The 27,547-nt window shown below is 32.6% G+C and overlaps 2 protein-coding genes across 2 annotated transcripts; both read right to left on the minus strand.

Annotated features, from left to right (window-relative positions):
* Positions 1-286: 286 nt before the first annotated feature.
* LOC143043190 (uncharacterized) lies at positions 287-10,743 on the minus strand. The gene is made up of 2 exons (XM_076215609.1): positions 10,134-10,743; positions 287-1,559 (listed from the first exon to the last, which is right to left on the minus strand). Exons 1-2 carry the CDS (start codon positions 10,410-10,412, stop codon positions 381-383), a joined length of 1,458 nt encoding a protein of 485 aa, XP_076071724.1. The 5' UTR covers positions 10,413-10,743; the 3' UTR covers positions 287-380.
* An 8,879-nt stretch (positions 10,744-19,622) lies between these two features.
* LOC143043201 (bifunctional polynucleotide phosphatase/kinase-like) lies at positions 19,623-27,464 on the minus strand. The gene is made up of 8 exons (XM_076215617.1): positions 27,139-27,464; positions 26,839-27,020; positions 26,299-26,388; positions 25,862-25,982; positions 25,470-25,594; positions 25,033-25,164; positions 20,619-20,721; positions 19,623-20,153 (listed from the first exon to the last, which is right to left on the minus strand). Exons 1-8 carry the CDS (start codon positions 27,371-27,373, stop codon positions 19,903-19,905), a joined length of 1,239 nt encoding a protein of 412 aa, XP_076071732.1. The 5' UTR covers positions 27,374-27,464; the 3' UTR covers positions 19,623-19,902.
* Between the last annotated feature and the right edge of the window lie 83 nt (positions 27,465-27,547).

Raw genomic sequence — 27,547 nt, forward strand, 5'->3', positions numbered from 1 at the left:
TAGTTTATTAATGGTAATATGTTGACACCACAACTTAAATTGTCATTGTTAATAAATCTTATTACTTTTACTGATCAGTATGTATGTTGCCCCAGGAATATCACCTGTTATGCCATTAGATATTTATCCATATTATAAAACGTTGACATCTTCGAGATAAACTAGGATCATGTCCAATCGGGATCCAGATCAAAAACCGTTACACAAGATGTGATAATAACGGACATCGCCTAACTCTGATTAACATGATGAAGACATATAGTTACATAAATAAATAGGGCATGAATTTCCGTTACCCAGACATTTTATTATCATATTCAACAAATGTAACAGAGCATTGAAGTTTTATTATAATAAGCGACTATTTTTTACTATCACAGTTACAAGGCTGTTTCCAAAGCCAAAGTTACTTTAATGTCTGGCCTACTCGGCTCGTTTCGTTTTTTAGGACGAAAAACATCATCCATGTCTCTGTAATCTTTGTGGACTTTATTTGTCAATTCTTGTTTAGTAAGTTCGTCCTCGTCATGAAAAATGCCATCATCAGATTCAGTGCTTAGTGTTTGTATTTTATTCTCTTTTTTTGACTCTCTTTTATTTTTTGTATTAGGCTTATTGTCCATGAGAGACCTCCTTCTTTCTGGTAACTTTGGCACGGTTTCAGACAATCTCTCGTTGCTAGTCAATATCACAGGTAAACTTTGGCGTCTTATATTCATTCCTTCATTTCCTTTGGCTGCAAGAGGGAAGCTCTTTGTTGTATTTAATGTTTCTGTAGACCCAAAATAGTCTGACGTAAAACTGAGATTACGCGCATGCCCGATAGAATTTGTTTCTGATCTAAACTTTGTATTTCCTTCAGAGTTTACTTTGGTATTAGTGTTAGCAGCGTCTTGTTTGGTTAGTTTTTTATTTGTCGTCTGATCACCTGCCCATTCTGTAAGAATAGTTTTCAAATCTTTTTCAACACTGGGCGAGGTCTCCATTTTATCTTTCATTTTTATATCAGAAGAACTGCCATACTGTCTTGTAACAGCATGTACAGGAGAAGGAAAGTTATATTGAAGTTTAAAATCGGATATTAATTTGGAAACAGAATCTCCCCTTTCAAACTGTTTTGTAATAACAGCTTCACATTGGAAGCTTGCCCTACGAAGTTTTGGACGGATCGATCGGTCAATCGGAGGTGGCTTACTATTAGTTAAAGTGTCCACTTGAATACTGGCCCTGCGTCTAGGCTGAATTTGTGGCGGCTGAGCTGTCGGGAAATTTCTTCGAAAATTTTCTAAAATTTTTTCATTTGTGCGAGTTTTTATTTGGTCATCTATTTCTCTTGATGAACGATTAAGCGACTCCGTGCTTCCACTTATATTACTGTCGCTACTACACATGCTAATGTCCTTTAGTGAATCATCACTACAAATACTAAAACGGACTTTGGAGTGATGGCTTTCATCATTCGTGGTTTCGACATGAAATTCACTGTTAACCTGTGACTCTTCTTTGATAATAGCTAAACTTGAAGACGATAGTCTGACTGGACTACTTCTTATCTGGTTCTACAAAAATAAATATAAGCTGTTACTCATTTTACTAACAATATATTCTTTTTTTGCTATGTTTTAAAACATGAACAGTGTGGAATATGAAAATGAAGCGACTTGAGATATCAATATATATGAAAGATACACTTTTCCAAAAGCCTCATTTACGATCAGTTGTCTGAATGCCTTGGTTATGCTTACATTGTGTATAGAAATGTCGGAGAACGCATATATATATAGATTTTAAAAATATCAATTTGTTAAAAGATGAAAGTCAGACCTTGAAACGGGGGTCAACTGCTGTGTAAATTATTGTTCAATATTATTTTTTTATGGATACATATCATAACGGATCAAAGATAAATTAAGAACCTGAACGTAAACAAAGTCATGAAAATATTTAAAACTGATCTTATCATAAATAATAAAAGTTTTTAAACTGGTCATACTATTTTGACCTGTATATATTTTGGGACAGACACAAATGAATGATTTGAGGATTTCATTTTGAAAAAAAAACCTATTAAACATAATTATTCACAAAAGAGCATTGTTAATGTTAGTACTTATGTTCAAATGTATCGGAAGGATGGAAAGGGGGGGGGGTATATATTTTTTTTACTTTCGATACACCGACAGTTGCTGGAGGTGTGGTATTTTAAAATAGGAAGCACATGCTTTAATAAGCATAAACTCTTCGAAATTGTTTTTCAATACTAAGACCAACGGATAGCATAATTCATAGATTGTGTTTTTGTTTATGTTATCTAATTCTCAAAAGTTTTCTATAAATCAACATATTGACAAGTCTGGAGTAATTGAAATCTCGTTACAAGATTTACTGTAAATGTCCGGAATTCTAATGACCGTCTGAGAGGCCATTATCCTCAATAAAGGTTCGCTCTTATATAATTTAAATGTATTACATGTTATTTGTATGTGACTTATTTATCAATAAGATTTGTTATTGTACGAGATAAGAGATTGATATTACAATATGATACCAATAATGAACAAATAAACAACAACTTTACGGTGTAAATCTCAGTGTATTATTGAAAAAATTTGCAAAGAATTTCATTTTCATTTTAATTGAATGATATGTGATCCACTATAAGTAAAGCCTGACCAATGGGGAATACAATTGAGAATGGAAATGAGGAATGTGTCATAGTGACAACAACCCAACCGAAGAGCAGAAAACCGCCAAAAATGGGACAGGGTTAAAGACTGTTTGCGCTGAAGGAATCAACATAGCGCAAACAGAGTTACACTGCAATCGACAGAAACATGCATGTTATCACGAGTATTGTTCTTTGATACTGTAGGCCAATACTCTTTTTAATTAAATTGTTAGAGTTAAAGAATTAGCTAAGGAACAAAATAAGATAAATAATGATAAGTTATGGAACTTATTTTTGCGATATTTGATTCTATTAATTGGCGAGTAAAGGCTAACTCGGATTGTACATTATATTTAGCAATCACTTGTCTAAAATAGTGTAATAGAGATAACTTTTTAGATGCTGAACCATATTGCTAGATTTTCGATACTATTTGTAAAAACAAAACGAATACGAGAAATATAAAAAAAGTGTAAAATTTGTGTCATTTTTTTTACAAATTATTTACAACAGACCAGTTGCCTACTCGATCAAAGGATTTCTCTTCTATGTTACTGTATACAAACGTAAAACCAACGGGCTGATTTCTCGATAATCCGAATGACGCCCTTGACATGACTGAAAGTAAAATCTTATTTCAAAGCCTTTAAAAAGTAAATTCTTGATAGATTCCAATGATTTAAATATGAAATATTTGAATTTTAAACATGTGTATGTATATAGAGAAGGCATTAAATTAAGACTCTTATCTATAAAGAAGATGAAAAGATATTTATATTAATTCAACATTGGGGATTTATTTGACTTAAAATGTAAACCGATAGAAATGCGATTATATATGTATCATATCCCTGGACTTGCTGATGTGAGAGAATGTTTTTCCTAGGGCTGTCATGTTTTTCTTTGGTCACACTTTAATTGCATTTAAAGAGAGAAATCTTAAATGCTTCATTACCCCTGTCTAATTCTCCGTAAAATAATTATCGAGTGTTCCGTCTTTAAAATATTCCATATATGTATATCGCTATTATTACAGACCATGAAAATGTCTGATCGTTGTAGATGATTAGTGGAAGGTCGTAGCTGTGGACAACACGTGCGCATAAAAAGGTCCTTAAGCAAAAATGTAAATTACTTCACATACTTTTTAGTAATTAAAAGAAACATTTAGATGCAATTTTCTAAATTTTGAAAATGTCTCAATATAATTAAAATGTCTGACTGTTATTAAATTAAACAAACCATTTAAACTTAAAAAAATCTTTTTTTTTTACATTATAATAGTTCTATTAAAAAGAACTTTGTCCACTGAGGATCGCAATGAGGGTCCAGTATAATAAGGATCGTGTGGTCTTTGCCAATCTGACTTTAGATTGTATAGAATCGCAATGAGGATCCAGTATAATAAGGATCGTGTGGTCTTTGCCAACCTGACTTTAGAGGATCCAGTATAATAAGGATCGTGTGGTCTTTGCCAACCTGACTTTAGAGGATCCAGTATAATAAGGATCGTGTGGTCTTTGCCAACCTGACTTTAGAGGATCCAGTATAATAAGGATCGTGTGGTCTTTGCCAACCTGACTTTAGAGGATCCAGTATAATAAGGATCGTGTGGTCTTTGCCAACCTGACTTTAGATTGTAGATAATATCAATGATAATAAGGCCGTTTGTTTTCTTTAAAAGTATGTTTTCCCTAAGCACTGTATACCAAATAGTCTTTTTTATGATTATCGTTAGATCAAGTTATTTGACGGGTACAAAGGCTTCGTTTCAACTATATACAGCCGATTTCAATGAGCATGTAGGCACATGTGATATATTTGGTTAGCTTGCTTGCTAGCTGAATCGTGAAGTAATTGTTGGGTTAGGTAAACTACCCTCCACTTAGAGTAGACTAGTCCGACAGATAACCAATCTATTTGTCTGTAGGACTATGCTACTTCGAATGGAGGGTAGTATACCTTACCTAACAATGATCGTTTCGATATATGTTAGCGGCAATAAGTGAAATCAGGCATTAAGCTCAGCTAACGCCTAGGCAGTAAGTCTATTGCCTAAATTAAGTTAGGCAGTAGTCTTAAATCCTAGGATTTAAGCTTAAATCCTGAAAAATGTGTGCAGACATTAAGCGTAATGCCTAAAGTATAAATGCGAGTAAATAAAAGACATTTAAATAAAACTATGTTTGTTATATAATAACATTATGAGAACTGGAGCCTGTTTATCGAAACTGTCCTAAGATCGACCCTATAAGATATTCTTAGGACAGAAATTATGATAAAGTTAGGACCGACTTTCAACATGTCTCAGCATACACATCGAAGCTATCTGAGGATAATCTTAGCAAGGATGTCATAACCGCTGTCCTAAGTATTGGCATAAAAGAAAATAGCAAATGAAAAAATTGAAAAATTGTATCAAATTTAACTAACAACTTTAATTTATATACCGATTTATTATTGGCAAATAATTATTAGTTTTAAATTAAAGGGTAATAAATAATTTTGATATCATAATTGTACATTTAAACTCTTTGAAACAAAACATAAATATAACTATGTTTTATATTACAATTGAACAAACTCACTGTAAATAGTTAAAATTAAATATAAAATCGGTATAATCATTTATTTATATGCTTTGAGGGAGATGAATTCGAAGTGTCACGTTTTCATACTAAATAGATCAAAGGAAAATATCGTGCATCTTTCATTATAAATACAGAGAACTTCAACTATTTTAATTTTATTACTGCAATTAACATACGTTTGAATATGAGCAAAAGAAAAATAAAACTACAGGGCCCAGTTTCGCCCTAAATATAAAAAAGAAGATGTGGTATGATTGCCAATGAGACAACTGTCCACAAAAGACCGGAATTTAAATCACTCAGAAAACATGTTATTTATATTAAAACGCATCAAATAATAATTTTAAAATATGAAAACTTGATGGAAATTTGTGTTAAAATCATTTTGTTGTCCCAAATTGTGGAACTGTTAACAAAGAAAATGTACTTGTTCCATGAAAAGAATATGGAAAATGGTGTGAGCAATATATCATATCTTAATTTTGTCTACTATTGACCAGTTCAAACCAGTTCGACTAGTGAAGTGTACAAATTTTTAAATGGACATCATGATTATTCTATAGAATCTCCCCCTTTTTTCAAATGAATACAATAAAAAAAAAATCTTTTTAATATTTTGTAATGCCACAAAAACATGAAAAAAGTATGCGTTAGATCTGTTTTTTTTAAATGCTAAAATTACTAAATAAACTTACTAAATTTGAAGATCTGTCAAATGAATGTATATTTATATGCATAAATTCCAGAGTTTACTTATTGCCTAAATTTATGTTCGGCAATAGGATGAATAATTATCATCAGATTTCAGGAAATAAGCTTAATGCCTGAAAATTTCAGGCAATAACTTAATGCCTAGGCGTTAGCTTACTGCCTAGGATTTAAGCTTAATGCCTAATTTCACTTATTGCCGCTAACATATATATAACAAGACCAATATCGTGTCTGAACCTATTCCGCACAGTGTTGTTTTGAAAAAAAGAAGCTTTAAATGCGCTGTGCAATAAAATTTAGAGTTCTCAAAGATTGACTGATTGTTCTTTGCTTTATGTTACGTCCAGTGGCAAATGTTTCATTCACCTACGGTCAAGTTTGAGTGATTCCGAAGGAAAACCGTAAAAGTTAAACATGAAACAAACTAGGTACTTTGGCCTCTATTACCTCTATAGCATTAATACATTTGTGCAAACTTTAATTAATGTTGAAGAAAATGCAGTTGATGCATTGCACACCCTATAAATCGTCTATTTGAATGGACGGGCGAAGTTCAGCGTAAATACATGCCCCACCTTTAGCGATGGAGGCAAACAATGCGTGACAAGTAGAATCTTTCTGTAGAAAATGTTTACAGATCCCGTAGCATTCGAAACATTCGAAACGATTTTGATGATCTCATTAAGTGAGTGTTTTTTTGCAGTTTTGAAAATCGTTCAATGATTCCTGTTAAATTAGTTGGTATGATGTATATCATTATGTTCTTTGTTAAATAATTGCTTTAATTCCTCTAAAAAAGCAGAGAGTTAAATTTTGTGAATCTACTTTCTTTCAACTGACACGATTCTACAATAAGACAGGAGAATTAGAGATCTAATTAGATGTAGATAAATGTATTTAGCGACGTTTGGTGGTTTATTTGTATTAAAATCGGAAAGAAGCTACTCAAAGGAAACCCACTGGTACCAAAATGAGTTAACAGTACGTACCTACTTACATGTATCTTAGGTAACTCTTAATCTAAAACACTTAATACAATTAACAGAAGAACGGCTGGGATATCAAAACTCACAAATCGAAGAAAACCGAAAAAACGACGAAATAACAAACAACAGTCTACATAGAAAACTTCAGACAAAGCAACACAACTGTAGCCATAACTGCCAACCACGATGGCGTATAATGGACAAACGATATTCTCGAGATAGATCTATAACTAAGTCATATATATGACTCACTCAATTTTCATTGAATTTGCCAGGAAAACAACTTCTATGGGAAATGTGTGTACATAAATTTTGTTAACATAGAGTAAACTTTGCATATATTTAAAAAAATTGAATTTCTGGTTGATTTCACTTCAAAGTTAATGTGGTTGCAATCTGGGGGGAAACAATATACTAACTAGACCCCTTACAGAATGAAACGATGATTGAACTTGTCCCACGTCCAACATTTATGTCAACAATGTAACTCCGCATGAGAAAAAGGACGAACAACATTAATCTTTTGAGGGGCGATAACACATTCAATTTTTTAAATGATACTAAGTTTGGAGTAAATCAGAAATTGTCATCGTGGTTAATCATATGATAAATAGAAACTGTAATACATACAGTGAGTTATCAGAACGTTTATGTAAAGTACTTTCTGATTTTACATATTGCGATAAAAAATAATTATTTCAAACGGCAACACATTTGTTACAAAACAAGACATGTCATCAAAAAGCAAGTCATCACTTGAGGTATGCAAATATCACATAACTGTGTAAAGCAGTTTTTTCTTATCCTGTTGTTCATAGAAAATGAGCTTAATGTAAATAAATTTGATTGAACAAATAGATATAGTCATAATGTATTTCTTATAAATTGTATTTGATCTTAATTTTAAATCCTTTGGACTGGATTAAACTTTGGCTCTGTCTAGTAAAATATTTTCAATATTGTTACTTTGAAATAGATTTTCCTTTGCCAACTTAGCAACTATAAACTTAAAAGAAATGATTTAATGAATAAAAAAGACTGATAAACGACTTATCAAACTTCTTTTGCAACTAAAATGTAAATATAAGAATGAGACCTCCTTGATGTTAAATTTGTCGTAGGCCTTTGGACTGTCGGGCCTTTCAGTCATTTTGGACATTCCAAATTTTTTTTAAAGGGAGTCCAGTCTGATTTTCATATATATGTTTTGGCTCTACTTCAAAGAAATAATAAAAGAAAAAAGAGGTCCAACCTGGATCCTTCCCACTCTAGGTCAGAAAATGAGCATGCCTTTTAAAGTATCCGATGGACAATTTCTCTTGTCTATTCCATTCTTATGAAAATGAACAAAAGCGCTGCATGCTTGCAAATGAAAAAAAAAGATGTAATTCTACGAATGTTGTCATTTTATAAAGAAATATTTACTTTTAGGGTTTATCTCTGAAAGTTTAAACAAGTACTAGTATACTAGCCCTGATTTGTTTCAAATCTGATGGTCCTATATTCCATTCTTAAACATTAACAAATTGTTTTGTTATCGATTAGGCCGTTATAGTTTTCTCAATTGAATTGTTTCATATTTTTCAAGTCGGTGCCTTTTATAGTCGACCATGAAACGGGTATGGATTTACACATTGTTGAAGGCAGCACGGTTGCCTATGATTGCTTACAATCACTTCATTTGGACTTTGGTCGATAGTTCAAATTGTCCCGCATTTGCAAACATACCACATCACTTTTATATATAAGTCGGATGAATGTTTGTCACCCCTTGATAGTAACTATACATATGCCTTATGTGTCTCATGTAGTACATTAATGTTATGTGCGTTAGAAAGTTGATATTTATGAAGGGGGTAAGAATCGGTCTTAATAGAGACAAGTCAGAGGCTCGTGTTCTTTTCAATAAGCCCAATATGGACAATTTACAGACGAGCGACAGATTGTCAATTTTTGAATGGATATTAGAACAATGATTTTTTCTTCTATTTTCTATTTCTTTATCTACATTAATTACAGAGAGGTCCGAAAAATTTCCAGTTTAATTAAACATAAACCGACTACTGACTACTACCCAAGGTAGGTTTATTTTAGTTGGTTACTTAAAAATCCCCGATCAAGGTATCGATATCACTATAGACGGTGTAAGTGTAATTAAAGTACAGGACAAAATGTAAATATAGAACTTGTCATCGAGGCATTTTTTTTTGGTACTTAGTCTGTCCTTATGTACAAATATTTTCCCATAATTGCCAAAATTTAAACTAGAACTCATTTGTGGATTGTTGCCAAATAGTTTCTTAACAAGCTAAAAAAAAAAATATTTAAATAAGAATATGATTTTTCGTCCAATATAAAATAACACAATGAAAATTTGAGTCTTTTACAACTGAAAAAGGTTTCATTTATTGTGTATGCCTTGGGGTTTCATAGACCTATTTTTGAATAGCGTAAAAAATGCCTCACAGTCAGAGGTGTCGGTACAACGTTGTACAATATGTATTACTATTGTTGAAACATGCCTTAGTCTAGACATGAGACAGAAAAGTTACAATTTTATGAAGTGAACATTTTGTTTATAATATCTAAAAATTGACAAACACAAATGCTCATAGCAAAGGAGCTGCAAACGGTTAGACTAACGTCGTTTCTATTATGTGTCATGTCACTTTGTCAGACAAGAAAATCAGTGTATACTTTTGTCCTAGGCATAAGGTATTGTGTTATATTATCATTTTGTTACTTTATGACGTAAGTTTCGTAGATTATATAAGACTGCACTAAGGTTACCCTCATTTACTTTGATACAGTTGATGTATATTGATCGACCGATCGTAAATTTTTAAATGTAAATACACTATTTTCATATTGAAAAAGTCATTAAGTTTAAACATATATGGAAATTTGAAACTTGATGAGACGTCTCTTTTGACAAGTTAAACTTATAGGTGATTTTTTTAAAACAAAATTAATAATTCAAATTTACCATTCTAATTACCGGTATTTTATTTTGAATGAAAGATTGATTTTTGCTGGCTTACCGTCCAGTGACAATTATTTCATACATATTCAGGTCATCAGAATGGAAGAAGATCGGTAGTTGTACGGACTAGCACAGTTTGTTTAACAGTTCAATAACATTATACACATGTATCAACAATGAAAATAATAACAAACCTTTTCTTGAGGGACTAATGTAGCTGTTATGTCTTCCACCATTTTCCCATGTTTCTGTCGTAACATTTTTAGTTCCTCCAAACCAGCAACGTTTGCTTCATATTTTTGTTGAAAACGTGAATCTGGTTTCTTGAGTATTGGTACACGTAATCCACCAGGCAAGTCATCCAATGATCGACTTCTAGGGACATACTCTGGTGGCTTCTTTGGTTGTCTGGTATACTTAATGATGCTTTCAGCATCTTTGTCAGTCTCATCACTAAATATTTGCGTCCCCATTTTGGAAATTTACACAAGGTTACGTTTTAACATAGACACTTCTCATTTTTCTAAACTGAATAGCGTTTATTAGATTTTCTGTCCATTTTCTCACTGTCCTGTGGCGATGAAAGTGATACTTAAATAAACTAATTGCTGAATAGATAGACACTACTTTTTCATTTCTCGACGGGAATATCCAGACTATAGAAAAATTACAGATCACGCACAAAATGTTATTTAGTTTTTATGTAGAGTTACGTGCCTTCGAGCATTTCGAAATTCAGTATAAAACGTATTTATATATCAAAAACATTTTTCAATTTGAACATTTAAGGCTGCTATAACTATCTACACTGATAAGATATGCTTTAAATATCAAATTTATATACATCACCTCCAGGCGAACCAACAAATCACGTGCTTATTCAAAATTCTTAGTATTAGAGTTAAAAGATATTACAGTGAAAAGAAGGTAATATTTAACCGAGGACGGTATGCGAAAGAAATATATTTTCTACCTGAATTAACAAGTTTATTTACATACTTATTTAGAACCGTGAAACTTTATTTTCATATCAATGAATTGAATCAATATTGAAAAACATTCTTGCTTATTTTTACGAAATATTATATATTTGATATGAAAATCTATCAAAGTTATCCAACTGTAAAAATTAAATTTTCCTAATGTCAATGCTAGAATAGTGTCCTGTATTGAATAGTTGTGAGTTTGCAAGGTGTCGAATAATGAAATGTTTTAAGTAACAATTTAATGTGGTTTTGTTTTACGACAGTTCTAGCCGAATTCAAACAATATTTCCGTTACACATTGTTTTTATTTGTTCCTTTAGGCCTAGACTTCAAATTCTATTTAACATAAATTTCAAACATTGCTGAACATTCACATACAAATGATATAAAAAATCAATCTTAGTAAAAATCGTAGGACGTAAAATTTAATTTAATGAGCATTTATGTCAAAACTTCTATTATCAAAATTCCATTCAGATCTAAAAGTTTGAACAATTACTGTAAATGTAAAGTGCATCTAAATGCAATAATAATACAAAGATAAAGAAAATCTGATAGAAATATGGGATCCCTTTGCCAGAAATGAAGATGTGAAAATAACGAAAGAATTCACGATAAAATGAAGAGGATGTTAATGTAACATCACCAGTCTGTCCGTTTTTGTGTTCCATATTTGAATTAAATCCCTTTCACGTATATCAAAAAACATTTACAGATGATGTGCATTAATAAATTTTAAAAGGAATAAAACAAAAAACCAAAATCAAGTACATGTATGAACCTGGAAAAGCGAGCAACCTTTAAAATCCATACCTTGTTTGTCAGCTGAAGAGGGTTATAATGTAATTAAGCACAGTCGTCTTGAGGGAGATTTGTGGATTTTCAAGGTTTTTTTAGGGCTGTTTGTTAGAGAAATTTCTTTTTATAACTCATCTTTGTTAAAGTTAAATTTAGCCAAAAAATTTGAACAACACTGAGAATTAAAAGTATTACATGAAACTTAAGATCTCTCAAGTTGAAATAAGTATCAAATCTTTTAACTTTATCCGTAAATCTCTCTGCATACACGGTACAATGCACACACAAAAAAACCCACAAAAAAACAACACATATTACAAAAGAAAGTAGATATTTTGAGAGGAATTATTGAAGGATCTCAAATGTAATAAAAGACCTATTATTTACCTTAAATATATATATATATATATATATATATATAAGTGAAGCCGAGGTGGTCGAGTGGTATAGCGCGTCGGATACCTTGGCAGTGCAGGCGATTTGATATCACGATATCCCGGCGAGGGAAGAACCAAAAATTTACAGATCTAACATTGTTGATGATTAGACGAGTTATATATATATCAACACGATTTTATAACAACATTTTCGTTTAATAACACCTTATATCAGTACCGTTGTGCAAATCTTTAGACTGATATAATTTTTTCCTTATCTGCATAGTATCGCCTATTCTAGACGATCCGGTACATAGTAAATTTGCTGGTTGGTCCTTTTTATAGACTTTTATATATATATATATATATATATAATATATATATATATATATATACATATATATATATATATATATATATATATATATATATATATATATATATATATATATATATATGTATTATAAATATTTCTAAATATAAAATAACCGTGGCTTTTTTTCCACTATAGCCGAGGCCAATATATTAATATGCATGCATGTATTCGTTCAAAATAAGAGTCCCAAAGAATTCGGAATCATGGATGTGGATAGTCTTTAAGACTTTTTTAATATATTTTTAAAGAGTTTTTATAATTTGTTAGTGGGAGTGATAAGAGTTATGTAGGACTGGTTACCTTTATGACATTAAAGGTTTAGTCTGAAAGCAGTTCCGACATTTAATTGAAAATGTGGACGTTCGTCAGACTTGTCAAATGTGCATCTTAATCACGTATTACATATATATTCAATTTTTACAGGCATGCATACAATTCTGTTTTTGATTGATGAGTTGTTATGAGTGATGAATTTTTGGCCTTGTAAATGTATCTAAAAATATGTGTTCAGTGAAGTATTTAATGCAGTGATTTAACATTCACGTCACACTTGCCCCAGAAATGATCAAAACTAATGAATTTTAACTTGGAAAGAAAGTGTTTCTTCAATCAATGATTTACAAAAATTAAGTTAAAATTCGGCCATTTTGATTAAACTTAACTAACATCACACATGCACAAACAAAAAACACATAGCATGGTAGGCTGCAAGAGATATTACAATAAAAAATCTAAAAGAGTTTAAACTTACATCTAAATTAATTAAAACTTGTAACACTTAGGGAATTATCATTTTTTTTTATCTGGAAAGGGGCTGGTCATTTTGAAATCAAACACATAAAACTTTCCCTACCCCCTCCCCCCCCCCCCAACCTTCCTCATAATATTTCACCATTTATATTTATCATCACTTAAGGGCATACGATACAGTTTTGATCCCGTATTTTGATAAAAATGTCCATAAAGACTATTTTTACCTCATTAAATTAAATATGTAATAACAAATATACCTTCATGTGCTACTTTTTGAGTAAAATGAGGTCGAAATTTTGTATATTTGCTCAAAATTCGGCTTTGTGGCCGTATTTTCCCTTTCGAAAGAAAACCATAACTTTTTTGGTTTTAAAAGATAAACACAAATTGTTTTTTTGTTAAATAGTTTGTAATTTTTGTATTTTATAAGTATCCTAAAAATTCATTTTATTCAGAAATAACTCATATATATCAAATGTTCATGGATGTAGAAAAACATATTTTTTGCTGTATATTTATCAAATTTAAAAAAAATGCACTATTTACGTTTTCATGAAAATTGGCACACATAATCTTCTCGCTTAATCAAACCAAATGGCATTTTAAAAAAGAGGGGTCCATGAACTCGTTTTCAAGTTAAATAAGTTTGAATGATAAAAATCAGTCGAAAACTGAATCTTTTCCCGATAAGTCCTAGTTTGGCGTCGCTAAAATAACAATTTACGTTAGCAACGTCATTACCTCCCCTGTAACTGTATCATATGCCCTTAAAAGTTAAAACATTTAAAAAAGATTGACCCCCCTTTTCTCAACACGCCAAAAACTTAACTTTGACATACATGATAAGTAGGATATACTTGAATCAAAAGTTCACAATTTTTTTATTAGAGACAAAACTGACTCCCAACTTTGAATTTATAAAAGAAATTCTAACCCCCCTTCTTCTACATACCTAAAAAATTGACCACCCAAACATTTTGACCAGTCTTCCCTTTTCCTAGGTATAAAATGATAAGTCTTTTGAAAGTACTAGGTGCAGAAGAGGGGCGGGCATACACGGAGAACTGTCCATTTGGCTTTTCAAATATGGTTCAGCTATCATAAGAGTAGTCATAAATACAGCCAAAAAATCAAACCAACTATAAGCTCACATTAGCCAGAATCTCTCAATGGCAAACGAACACAGCACTAATCAGAGACGTGGATACTTGCTGCGTTCTGTTAATCGAACATGGGGTCATGAGCCGCTGAAGGTCCGAAGCGGATGTTCAGCAGAGCCCTGGTGGATCGGAAATTCAGTCCAGCCCCTCGACCCCCCCCCCCCCCCCCCCCCCGAATATCCGAGAAATTAGCAAATACAAATATAGAAATATACACTGTTAAATTGTGTTTAGGGCGTTTTTTGTTAATGTATTTGTTTAAAATCGCAATAATAAATGCACGCAATAAATAATATCTGAATTTACAGTATTTAAGGAATGTAACAACGGCAATATAAGCCAATTGATGATTTCTTTCACATGAAATTCTTGCTTATCTTTTTATGTGTACTACACCGTTTTCTTTATCTGAAAAAGTTTCCAAGTTAATATCAACAAACCTTAAAATTTGTCAAAAGTTGTCATCTAACTCTACAAAAAGACTAACCACCAAAAATTGTTATCTAAGTGCAGTAACTCTACAAGTCTAACCACGAAATTCAGTTCACTTGTGTCTAAATCTTTGTAGATCTAATCTTGTTGTTAACTATTGCTGTTCGCAGTCTCTCTCTAAATCTGCATGCAATATTATCCGATGACATAATTTACGACAGTTCATAAGGAGCGTTGTACAATATCGGACATAATTAACGACAGCTCACAAGGAGCATTGTACAATATCTGACATGATTTTTATCAAACGGTCATTTTCTGCTACCGTTAGCGACAAATTGGTTAAAATTTTATCGTAATTCGTCAAAATATTTTTATCCTGATTCGTCAGAGGTCTCAAATAATTATCGTTATCGTTTACACGGCCGACACTCGGCTAACCGAGAGATTGGTCGGTTAATCTATATTGAGTATGCGGCTATATCGGCGGTTGGTCTGTTAATCGGGTTGGCTAAAGTCTGTTAATCAGGTGTTATCGAGAAAATCATTGAAAGTTCAGCATGTTTCATTGTATAACTTTCTAAATATATTTTCATCATAAAAAGTATTGATGTCTAACAAAACAATTCATTATACTGGATTCAGTGGTGTAATTATTATTTTTCTAGCTTCGATGTACGATCTATAAAATGAAAAGGCGGGTTACTCATCAATAAATTTATACACATTTTACACACATAAAATGTACACAAAATGACACATTGGTTAAATTTACTTACATTCAATATTTTGAACATCAAAAAAAGAAAGGCATTATGTTTGTTAACCATATTGATATCATTGTGTGAAAAATCTACACGAAAATCTGTATTTTGGTGACAATAATCAATCTTTATTTAAAACCTGGTCTGTTAATGGGTCGGATGTATAAAACCCGCTCTGTTAATTGGTCTGTTAAGAGTTATGAATGGCAATAAAAGTATAATTTTATTGCTATATGGGGGTGTTATCGGATCAAATGAGTAGGCTCAAGACGAGCGGGCTAAAATATACGAAAACAACACATGAGCAACGAAACATAACATATACGAAAACAACAAATGAAATTGAAAATCGATAAAAATTGTTTCAAAAAGTATAATATTAAAGTTATATTAATTTCATCCAAGAATGATCGCATATATCATGATGATTCTGTTTAATTGTCATAAATGACACAAATTTGTCATCTACATTGGTAACCAGTATATAAATCAGAGATAAACGTCGTAATGTAACTAAACATCAGTAAGTAAAATATATTGGGATGACAAAATATGAAAAATAAAGAAAGAATAATGAGTAAGATAAATAAAATGTAGAAAAAAATTACATAACAATTTAAAGAATACAATCCGGACCCTCATGGTATACACGAGAATCTGGATGGAAACGCAGAATATAGAATAATATATAAGAACAGTAGAGAGTGATACAATGCTAAAAACGAGAGAAAAATAATACGTGTTTAAGTATACACACATGAAACACCGATGGCTGTTGAAACAGTAACGGATTGCGATGTACTTATATTGGTGACAAATTCTAGAAGTTTACATGCGGACAACTATGGTGGCAAGTTAATGCCATTTTGCGTTTTAGCGCTTTAGCGTTTTCGCCTTACATATTCTATATGGGGAAAACGCGAAATTGCGAAGTCGAAAACGCGAAATTGCGAAGTCGAAAACGCGAAAACGCGAAAACGCGAAACCGATTTCTCGTTTTCTACTTTTCCCGTTTTCGACTTCGCGATTTCGCCTTTTCGCCCTATAGAATATGAAAGGCGAAATCGCGAAAACGCGAAATGGACTTCACCGGCCACCATAGACAACTGTAGTTCTCCTCTGCACTTATGTAGAAAGAAACTAAACGGAATAAAATGAATTGAAACTTAAAATAACCAAATGTAGCTGCATTCGCTCCTTTCCGTTTACTTCTTTAGAGTGATTTGTAAACAACACATGATTAAGTAATAGAAGAAAAGAACCAATTGGATGATGCTGACGAATTAGGGTTTAACGTCCAGTGACAAATATCATGTTCATATGCAAACGAGAATAAGTTGTATGTACCCTGTGTTGTATTAGAAAGACACTTTCAGTCGGAATTGAGAACGTGCTACTTCAAACAGACACAAAAATTAAGGCTGATTGAAAACGTCAATAAAAAATTCATGCATATTCCAGAGGCCACTCCATATCACGCTATAATGAAGTGACATAACCTTCTATAAAATGCAAAGAAAGTCAAAATAAAAATGCTCTTTCTAGGATACTGTGGCACCGTATTGTCATTTTTGTTTACTCAGGAACATCTCATTCTTAAATTTTTCAAGGGGAAAATATAAAGGTAGCAAAAATATTGTTGTGGCTAAATAACTCTTAACTGACACAATTTCAATTGTCCAACCCATTAACAGACTTTATTCCCATAATTTTCACTAAAACGTGGTATTAATCACGTTATTTTACAATTATGAAATATTTACTAATGTCAATTTATTTTTTAGAACCAAAGTACTACTTTTTGTCCTTTAAATGATATCTATTTGTTTGTTTCGCCTTTTATTAAAAAAAAAATGCTATGCGTATAAGCATAAATACTACATACTTGCGCGACGCCTTTTAGTTTTACTGAAAACTGCGCAGACTAAGAAATGTTTTTACAAGTGCAAAATGTTCTATGATAGATATCATTTTGTCAGACACTTTTCTTTTTTTGATTTGGTTCTTATAACATGCCAAAAATCTGTATATTTAAAACAGTTTAACATTAAATTAAGCGTTTTACTCTTAACAGACGTATAACCAACCCGATTAACAGACCAATCGCCCATATAGCCACATACTCAATATAGATTAACCGACCAATCTCTCGGTTAGCCGAGTGTCGGCCGTGGTTTAAATGTTGTACGTTATTCGTCAAAAACAGTCGATTTTTTTTCTAAAAGAAAGTATAATCGTTTATAACGTCATTTGGCAGGAAGTTTTACATTTATTCGTCATGAAGGTAACGCTTATCATCTCGCTGTAGTACTATTCAATAGCTAATTATTAGAGCAGAGTCTATAATCCCTAGCTATACAGAACTGCCGAAAGTCGGGGACTCAAATGCGTATTTGATCAAATTTGACTTTTCTCAGTTTTACGGACGAAATTTTCGGCCTTTAAAAATGCTTAACCCATAAATTCGTTACCCTCATGTTGTAATTCTATCCAATAGCTATTCGTTAGGGCAGCGTCTATAACCACTAGCCATGAAGAACTATCGTAACAATGGGTCGAAAATGTGGGTGTCCCCAATGCGTATTTTATCGAATTAGGCTTAATTTCCATCTCTCAGACGACATTTTCGGCCTTTAAGAATGCTTACCCCAGAATTTCGTTACCCTCATGGTGTAGTACTATCAATAACTTTTTTTTATAGTTGTGTCTATAATCCCTTGCCATACACTGCGCAAATTTTGGCTTTATTTCCATGTTTCTGACAAAATTTTAGGTCTTATAAGTTGTTAAGATTACTCACCCCGAAATTCTGTACTCTCACGCTGTATGAATAACCAATATAGCTATTTGTTATAGCAGAGTCTATAATCACTAGCCATACAGAACAGCCGAGGTAATGGGTTCGAAAGTTAGTGACCCCAATGCGTATTTTATCAAATTTGACTTTTTTGCCCGTGTTACGGACGAAACTTTCAGCCGATAAAAATGCTTATCCCAGAAATTCTTTATCCTCACGTTGTAGTCCTATCCAATAGCTATTCGTTAGAGCTGAGTCTATAATCCCTAGCTACCGAACTGCCGAGGCAATGGGTCGGAAAAGTGAGTTATGAAGTGTTTTAACAGTTTTCTGTTTATATAGGAAGTAAGTCCAAGCCTGCAAGAAACATTAGCTTTATTATACCTTAGTGGACATGGCTATTTATCTTTTCAACCCACACAGCAAAATAGATACTCCATGGAATTAAGGTGTATTTAAACTGCAAGACAGGAGATGTCAAGGATGACCATACTTTAAAAAAAAACAGGTGGACTTCAACATAGGCGGATTTAGAGGGGGGGCCCAGGGGGCCCGGGCCCCCCCTTTTTGGGAAAAAATTTGGTTGCTTATATAGGGAATCACTGAAGAGTGACTGGAGCGGGCCCCCTCTTAGGTCAGTCAGTGGGCCCCCACTTATGAAAATTTCTGGATCCGCCACTGTTCAAGGATATTGTTACATATTAAAATTGTGAATCTGATCACCAGTCACTTGAATTTCTATCAATTAATGATTTAAAAAATGTAAAAAAAAACCCAACCTACATAGTCTTCATGTATATTTATGGAAATGTTATGTCCTTGCCAGGGTTGCTGATTCATTATTCACCACGATTTTCAATTTTGACTTAAAAAAATGTTTGAAATATTGATTTGATAGTACATGTATTAGGATTTTGTTCAAAAACACAGAAGAAATTGAGCATAAAAAAGGTTAACATTTTTTTCTTGTCTACCTACAAATCACCATAATTTTATACATGTAATAAAAATAGCAGGTTTTATAAAGTATATGCAAACAGCTATCGATATATTCTTTTAACCCTGAAAATAAGACAAAGACATAGGATTTCATAGATAAACATTTCAAATTTACTGCTTATATTATTTATTTTGAAACTTGTAAAAAATGGTATGTAATAACAAGAACATGTAATGATTGCTGGCAAGAAACTCAGTGGATTTGTCATAAAAGAAATGAAACTGGTCTAAAGTAAACCTCTTGTAAATCAAACATGTATAAACATTTAATAACAATTACATTGTTTAATAAACAAGTAAAAACATAGAAAAATTATTAAAACATTAAAAAAAAACAATAAAAAAATAACAATTGGTTAGCCTTTGTATTGTAAATCACAGGAGCAGGAAACATATGGTTAGTCTTACTATGAATAAATAACTCATTTCTTGGAATACTGAAAAAAACCCCATACATTTCCAGCCCCTGAGTTTTACAAAGACACTCGCATGAAACAAAATATGATAATCCTGCCTTTTATTCAAGCAGAATCAGTCCATTGTCTAAATAAACTTTCATCTGATTTGTTGTCAAAATCTGGAATAAAGTCAATTTCTGTAATTTCTGAAAATCCCTCAGTTTTGGTTGGAGCTTCAAAGTTTTTTCTGTACACATGAAATCCAACATCTGGAATTCTACGAACTTGTCCTTCTGTTTGGTTTTGCCTGACCAGATTAAGATGGTGTGCCAGTTCTAGTGGAGTTTTCATCACATAACATCTACATGGTATGCCTGGAAAACAAATGGAAAAGTTACAATTATGTATGATGATATCAAATGCATGTGATGGTAACTTTATGAATTTAGAAAGAAGGTTTCTCCCATAATCATGTTAATCAGTACAGGTTAGTACCTAAGAAAAGTTATCCTTGAAAGAATGCATTTTCTTTTATAATTAGTAGGAACTGATAACTGAATTCAAAGTGAATTGCTTATTTTTATATCTTTTTTGCATAATACAACTAAACGGACACAATCATTGGCGGATCCAGGGGGAGGGTTCCAGGGTTGGATCCCTCCTTTTTTTGGGACGATTAATGCATTTGAATGGGGACATTTAATTGGAACCCCACCTTTGTCCTGGGTTGGGAACCCCACCTTTTTAAAATGGCTGGATCTGTCCCTGACAATATCATCAAGTAACAAAGTGTTTAACTTCCTTGAATACAGTTTTTATCATTATTCTAAAACACTAACCTGCTTTCTTTGCCACATCTATAAAATCTTTCCTGGCAGCAGCTGATGGGTTAGTATTGTCTGCAATCACACTTTTACCATTCTTTACTGCTTCCTTTGCTGCCTAAATTGGAAAGTGAATAATTTTGATAGTAAAATTGTAAATTTGACTTATATCTGTACATTAGTTTTTATTCAATTGAAAACATGCAATTTTTCTCACAGATTGAGAACTCAGAGCCTGAAAAAAGGTAAATCTAGTTAAAAGTAATTTAAATTTTTTGTTTGTCCCTATGGTAATATAGTCAATGGATTAATTAAAAACAAATGTTTAACATCAAGCTTGAGTTCCAACCAACATCATTTTCAGAAACTACTCACCTTTAACATTGAATCACATTTTAAAGCAGAACATCATGAATTAGATATTTATAGTGTTTCTGTCCACATGAAGATATCACTCTGAGACATCAAATCAATTTGAATCTTGAACCACTTACACTCTTTACTCCATATTTTTCATGTGTTAGATTTAAAAACAGAAATACAATTTTCTATTCTAATATGAGGTTCTTCTTAAGCTTTGGGTACAAAGCCATTTTCTAATTCAAATAGAACATGGGCTGCACGTGATTGACGTCACAATTGAAATTGCAACGTCAGATGAATTTTGAACAACGCCAGAGATCAAAATGGACATTTTTGTTGGTGTTTCTCGCTAGTAAATTAAACAACAACAATCTAAAAGTAAGTTTAAATGTTTCTGTTTTTTTTTTATTGATAAACTGCTAATTTTCTATAACGTTTTTGGTTTATAATCAAATTGGCGACATTCCGAGCGCCTACTATAGGTCCGCTTCGAAGTGAAAAAGTTCGAATATTCCTATTAGAATCGAAATAATTCTATCCTGCCATGCTCTATGCTCATTTTAACATGGGTAGGCATTATATTTGTAAACATTTAATACCCCGCTTACGCTCGGTATTAAGATATTAACAAATATAATGCCTACCCATGTTAAAATGAGCATAGAGCATGGCAGGATAGAATTATTTCTTAATTTATTTTGTATAATCTGAATATGGAAGAAATCTACAATATGACAGAGTAATAACTATGTTACTAGTAAAAAACTAGAGGCTCTAAAGAGCCTGTGTCGCTCACCTTGGTCTATGTGCATATTAAACAAAGGACACAAATGGATTCATGACAAAATTGTATTTTGGTGATGGTGATGTGTTTGAAGTTCTTACTTTACTGAACGATTTTGCTTCTTACAATTATATCTATAATGAACTTTGCCCATTAGTAACAGAGAACTATATTTGGTAAAAATTTACATATATTTACCAAATTAATGAAAATTGTTAAAAATTGACTATAAAGGGCAATAACTCCTTAAGGGGTCAATTGACCATTTAGGTCATGTTGACTTATTTGTAGATCTTACTTTGCTGAACATTATTGCTGTTTACAGTTTATCGCTATCTATAATAGTATTCAAGATAACCAAAAACAGCAAAATTTCTTTAAAAATTACCAATTGGAGGGCAGCAACCCAACAACCAGTTGTCCAATTCATCTGAAAAATTCAGGGCAGATAGATATTGACTTGATTAACAATTTAACTTCTTGTCAGATTTGCTCTAGATGCTTTGAATTCATAGTTATAAGCCAAAAACTGCATTTTACCCCTATGTTCTATTTTTAGCCGTGGCGGCCATCTTGGTTGGTTGACCAGGTCACGCCACATTTTTTAAACTAGATACCCCAAAGATGATTGTGGCCAAGTTTGGATTAATTTGGCCCAGTAGTTTCAGAGGAGAAGATTTTTGTAAAAGATTAATTTAATTTATGAAAAATGGTTAAAATTGACTATAAAGGGCAATAACTCCTAAACGGGTCAACTGACCATTTTGGTCATGTTGACTTATTTGTAGATCTTACTTTGCTGAACATTATTGCTGTTTACAGTTTATCTCTATCTATAAAAATATTCAAGATAATAACCAAAAACAGCAAAATTTCCTCAAAATTACCAATTCAGGGGCAGCAACCCAACAACCGATTGACTGATTCATCTGAAAATTTCAGGGCAGATAGATCTTAACCTGATAAACATTTTTATCCCGTCAGATTTCCTCAAAATGCTTTGGTTTTGAGTTATAAGCCAAAAACTGCATTTTACCCCTTTGTTCTATTTTTAGCCGTGGCGGCCATCTTGGTTGGTTGACCAGGTCACGCCACACATTTTTTAAACTAGATACCCCAAAGATGATTGTGGCCAAGTTTGGATTAATTTGGCCCAGTAGTTTCAGAGGAGAAGATTTTTGTAAAAGATTACTTTAATTAACGAAAAATGGTTAAAAATTGACTATAAAGGGCAATAACTCCTAAACGGGTCAACTGACCATTTTGGTCATGTTGACTTATTTGTAGATCTTACTTTGCTGAACATTATTGCTGTTTACAGTTTATCTCTATCTATAATAATATTCAAGATAATTACCAAAAACAGCAAAATTTCCTCAAAATTACCAATTCAGGGGCAGCAACCCAACAACCGATTGACCGCTTCATCTGAAAATTTCAGGGCAGATAGATCTTGACCTGATAAACATTTTTACCCCATGTCAGATTTGCTCTAAATGCTTTGGTTTTTGAGTTATAAGCCAAAAACTGCATTTTACCCCTATGTTCTATTTTTAGCCGTGGCGGCCATCTTGGTTGCTTGACCGGGTCACGCCACACATTTTTTAAACTAGATACCCCAATGATGATTGTGGCCAAGTTTGGTTTGATTTGGCCCAGTAGTTTCAGAGGAGAATATTTTTGTAAAAGTTAACGACGACGGACGACGACGACGACGACGGACGACGGACGCCAAGTGATGAGAAAAGCTCACTTGGCCCTTTGGGCCAGGTGAGCTAAAAACAGCAAAATTTCCTCAAAATTACCAATTCAGGGGCAGCAACCCAACAACCGATTGACCGATTCATCTGAAAATTTCAGGGCAGATAGTTCTTGACCTGATAAACATTTTTATCCCATGTCAGATTTCCTCAAAATGCTTTGGTTTTTGAGTTATAAGCCAAAAACTGCATTTTACCCCTATGTTCTATTTTTAGCGGTGGCGGCCATCTTGGTTGGTTGACCAGGTCACGCCACACATTTTTTAAACTAGATACCCCAAAGATGATTGTGGCCAAGTTTGGATTAATTTGGCCAAGTAGTTTCAGAGGAGAAGATTTTTGTAAAAGATTACTTTAATTTACGAAAAATGGTTAAAAATTGACTATAAAGGGCAATAACTCCTAAACGGGTCAACTGACCATTTTGGTCATGTTGACTTATTTGTAGATCTTACTTTGCTGAACATTATTGCTGTTTACAGTTTATCTCTATCTATAATAATATTCAAGATAATAACCAAAAACAGCAAAATTTCCTCAAAATTACCAATTCAGGGGCAGCAACCCAACAACCGATTGACCGATTCATCTGAAAATTTTAGGGCAGATAGATCTTGACCTGATAAACATTTTTATCCCATGTCAGATTTCCTCAAAATGCTTTGGTTTTTGAGTTATAAGCCAAAAACTGCATTTTACCCCTTTGTTCTATTTTTAGCCGTGGCGGCCATCTTGGTTGGTTGACCAGGTCACGCCACACATTTTTTAAACTAGATACCCAAAAGATGATTGTGGCCAAGTTTGGATTAATTTGGCCAAGTAGTTTCAGAGGAGAAGATTTTTGTAAAAGATTACTTTAATTAACGAAAAATGGTTAAAAATTGACTATAAAGGGCAATAACTCCTAAACGGGTCAACTGACCATTTTGGTCATGTTGACTTATTTGTAGATCTTACTTTGCTGAACATTATTGCTGTTTACAGTTTATCTCTAACTATAATAATATTCAAGATAATAACCAAAAACAGCAAAATTTCTTCAAAATTACCAATTCAGGGGCAGCAACCCAACAACCGATTGACCGATTCATCTGAAAATTTCAGGGCAGATAGATCTTGACCTGATAAACATTTTTACCCCATGTCAGATTTGCTCTAAATGCTTTGGTTTTTGAGTTATAAGCCAAAAACTGCATTTTACCCCTATGTTCTATTTTTAGCCGTGGCGGCCATCTTGGTTGGTTGACCGGGTCACGCCACACATTTTTTAAACTAGATACCCCAATGATGATTGTGGCCAAGTTTGGTTTGATTTGGCCCAGTAGTTTCAGAGGAGAAGATTTTTGTAAAAGTTAACGACGACGGACGCAGGACGACGACGGACGACGGACGCAGGACGACGGACGCCGGACGCAAAGTGATGGGAAAAGCTCACTTGGCCCTTCGGGCCAGGTGAGCTAAAAAGGGATCACTTGTGATGCTTTTATATTTTGTTATACATGTGATTTGAAGTTAGCCATACCTTGACACATTTGTCCATTGTTCCCATAGTATCTCTGTTTACCACTTGATATCCATGCTTCTCAAAATATCTTCTTCTGAATGTGCTCTTCCCTGATGCTGGACAGCCACACATAACTACAAGCTCTTGTTTCTGTAAGAAAATGTAATCAGGTATTTTCTAATATTAGAAGATGATATATCATGCATTCTGTTTTTCTTGATTGCTAGTTTATCATTCAGAAGCCCATATTAAATAATTCTTCATAATTATATATAATGATATTTAAAATAAATATTTACATAAGTTACAAAAAAGTATGAACAAATATTTTTTTTAATTACATCAGAGACATATTATATGTCTCTGATTACACTAATCAATTTTCAGTTTTTGTCACTGTAACATGCAAAGAAAAGTCTACCAAAGTACTAAACAGAATTGAAAGAATAACTCACATTGGAATGGTGTTGTGCTTTCTTGGGTTTTTCAGCATTTGACAAAAATGTATTTGGATCCATGGAACGCCATTGAAATGGAGCAACTCGTTCTTTAAGGAAATATTCTTCTGGTGTGTGAAAATCTATCCAATATAAATTATATTTGTGTTATAAACCATGGGAGACAACTCAAAAGACTTTTTATGTTATTGATATGCTTGATGTATTTTAAATTTAATTTCTATTGAAATATTACTTTTCCTTTTATCTATGTCCCTTTGTTGTGATTTGTTTAGTATTAAAGCTGTTAATATTGCCATGCATTTATTCAGTAATAAACTCATTGACTTGAACTATTAGTGATTATAAATTTCTACCAATTTATGTCTAAATAAAAAATTATAGTGTACCTATTTCTACATTGGCTGCAAACATTCTATCACTGCAAGAGAAATCTTTAGGTTTACCAGGGGACCATTCCTTTGCTCTGCCAGCTGCATCACCAACATATAAACATTTGGACATATCAGGCTGTAAACAAACATAACTGTTAGAAGCAAACAATTACTGATAACTGAGTCAGTTTTTGGAGGCACAAATTCTAACTGAGGCAGTATATAGAGGTTGTTTATGGAGACACAAATGCTCACTGAGGTAGTATTTAGAGGCACAATATTGCTAACTGTATTATTTTGGATTTTGATGGTTTTTAGTTTTTACAACTATTCAGCTTTCATGGTATTACTGTGCATATTGAAAAAAAGATTGTTTTTTTAACACATTACATAGATTAAATGGCTTATTTGTAATACTTTTATTTTTTAATGAAATACCATAAAATTGTTACCTTTATTCCTTTATTACAATGTTCCACAAAGTGGTCCCACATCATTGTACTAGGTTTTCTAAAATGATTAGTTCCTGTGCATGCAAAAACCTACAATAGATTATAATACACTTGACATTACCTATACTAATAATGTATTTTAATTATGTTATCATAGTTATGTAGGAGAAATGTTTATATGAATGAAAAATATGTAATGTTTAATACGGAAAAGCAATTGAAATAGAATGAGAGAGAGAGAAAGGGGGTCTTTTTTTACTTAACATCCAACATTTATGCTTTATTTGATGGTTTAGTTTGATGTTGTTAAAATATCAAGGGCATTTTAACTATTATAGTCATTGACAGTTCAAATGATATATATTATATCTGCATAAATCGTATTTGCTTCATAATTAAGGGGTTAACTTAACATAAGTCCTCAGTGATCATGTTAAATTTTTCAAACTTTGTATTAGAATAAACTGGAGAAAAAGGAAAAGAGAAACAATATTTTTTTATTCATCGGTCAAACAACAAAAGTTCATCGAAATTGCTTACATAAATTGGTACACCAACTTCTTTAATTATAGCCTCGGTTTTTTTCATGAATTCTTCCGGTTTAACTTTAAGTTTCTCTATTCCAGCTTGATTTGTAAAGAAAACTACTCTGTAACCATTGTGATGAAGCTCTTGTAGTTTACTTGGAACAACTTCATCCCAAAATTCCCAATCTGATGCACCTTCAAAGAGAATCCAGTAAACGGGGTTACTATAGGTTAATTGTGTTTCAATTGATTTAAAGATATTTTTTACAATCTGATCAATTATAAACAAGGAACGTATTTATAAAATACTTACCAGTAGCAAATCTTCTACCACTTGCAGTTCTGATAACTGTAAAATCAATATCAAAGCCAGCTACTTTGTCGCAACCAGGGAGGGTGTCGGATGTAAGTTTCAAGAGGGGACACACCCCCTTCATGACATCTCCATACTGATGCCATTTGAGATCTCCTTCGAGATCGGTTTCTCCTTTGGCTCGTTTGGCCTTAACTTCAGAATCCATGGCTGCTTTTCGTTTCGGTCTGCTCATGTTGTATTATTTTGTGTTATTATAAACTGGAGAACCGTACTATTTATATATCTAAACCACAAGCGTGTTTTTACCTGTTGTTTATTTTTAAAGGGAGGTAAAGATGCACACATACAGGATCATAAAGAAACACACCATCGCATTAACATTAAATTCCTGTTGGTTTGTTTTTTT

The sequence above is a fragment of the Mytilus galloprovincialis genome, chromosome 1 (genome assembly GCF_965363235.1).
Source record: "Mytilus galloprovincialis chromosome 1, xbMytGall1.hap1.1, whole genome shotgun sequence".
NCBI lineage: Eukaryota > Metazoa > Mollusca > Bivalvia > Mytilida > Mytilidae > Mytilus > Mytilus galloprovincialis.

What these genes read in the sequence shown, in the direction of transcription:
- LOC143043190 (XM_076215609.1), bottom strand. Translation starts at nt 10,412, where the DNA reads ATGGGGACGCAAATATTTAGTGATGAGACTGACAAAGATGCTGAAAGC. An exon ending in CATTAGTCCCTCAAGAAAAG is followed by an intron (nt 1,560 to 10,133) that starts GTTTGTTATTAT and finishes TTATTTTTGTAG; the next exon opens with AACCAGATAAGAAGTAGTCC.
- LOC143043201 (XM_076215617.1), bottom strand. Translation starts at nt 27,373, where the DNA reads ATGAGCAGACCGAAACGAAAAGCAGCCATGGATTCTGAAGTTAAGGCC. An exon ending in TGCAGCCAATGTAGAAATAG is followed by an intron (nt 25,595 to 25,861) that starts GTACACTATAAT and finishes TATATTGGATAG; the next exon opens with ATTTTCACACACCAGAAGAA. An exon ending in AGATGTGGCAAAGAAAGCAG is followed by an intron (nt 20,154 to 20,618) that starts GTTAGTGTTTTA and finishes TTTGTTTTCCAG; the next exon opens with GCATACCATGTAGATGTTAT.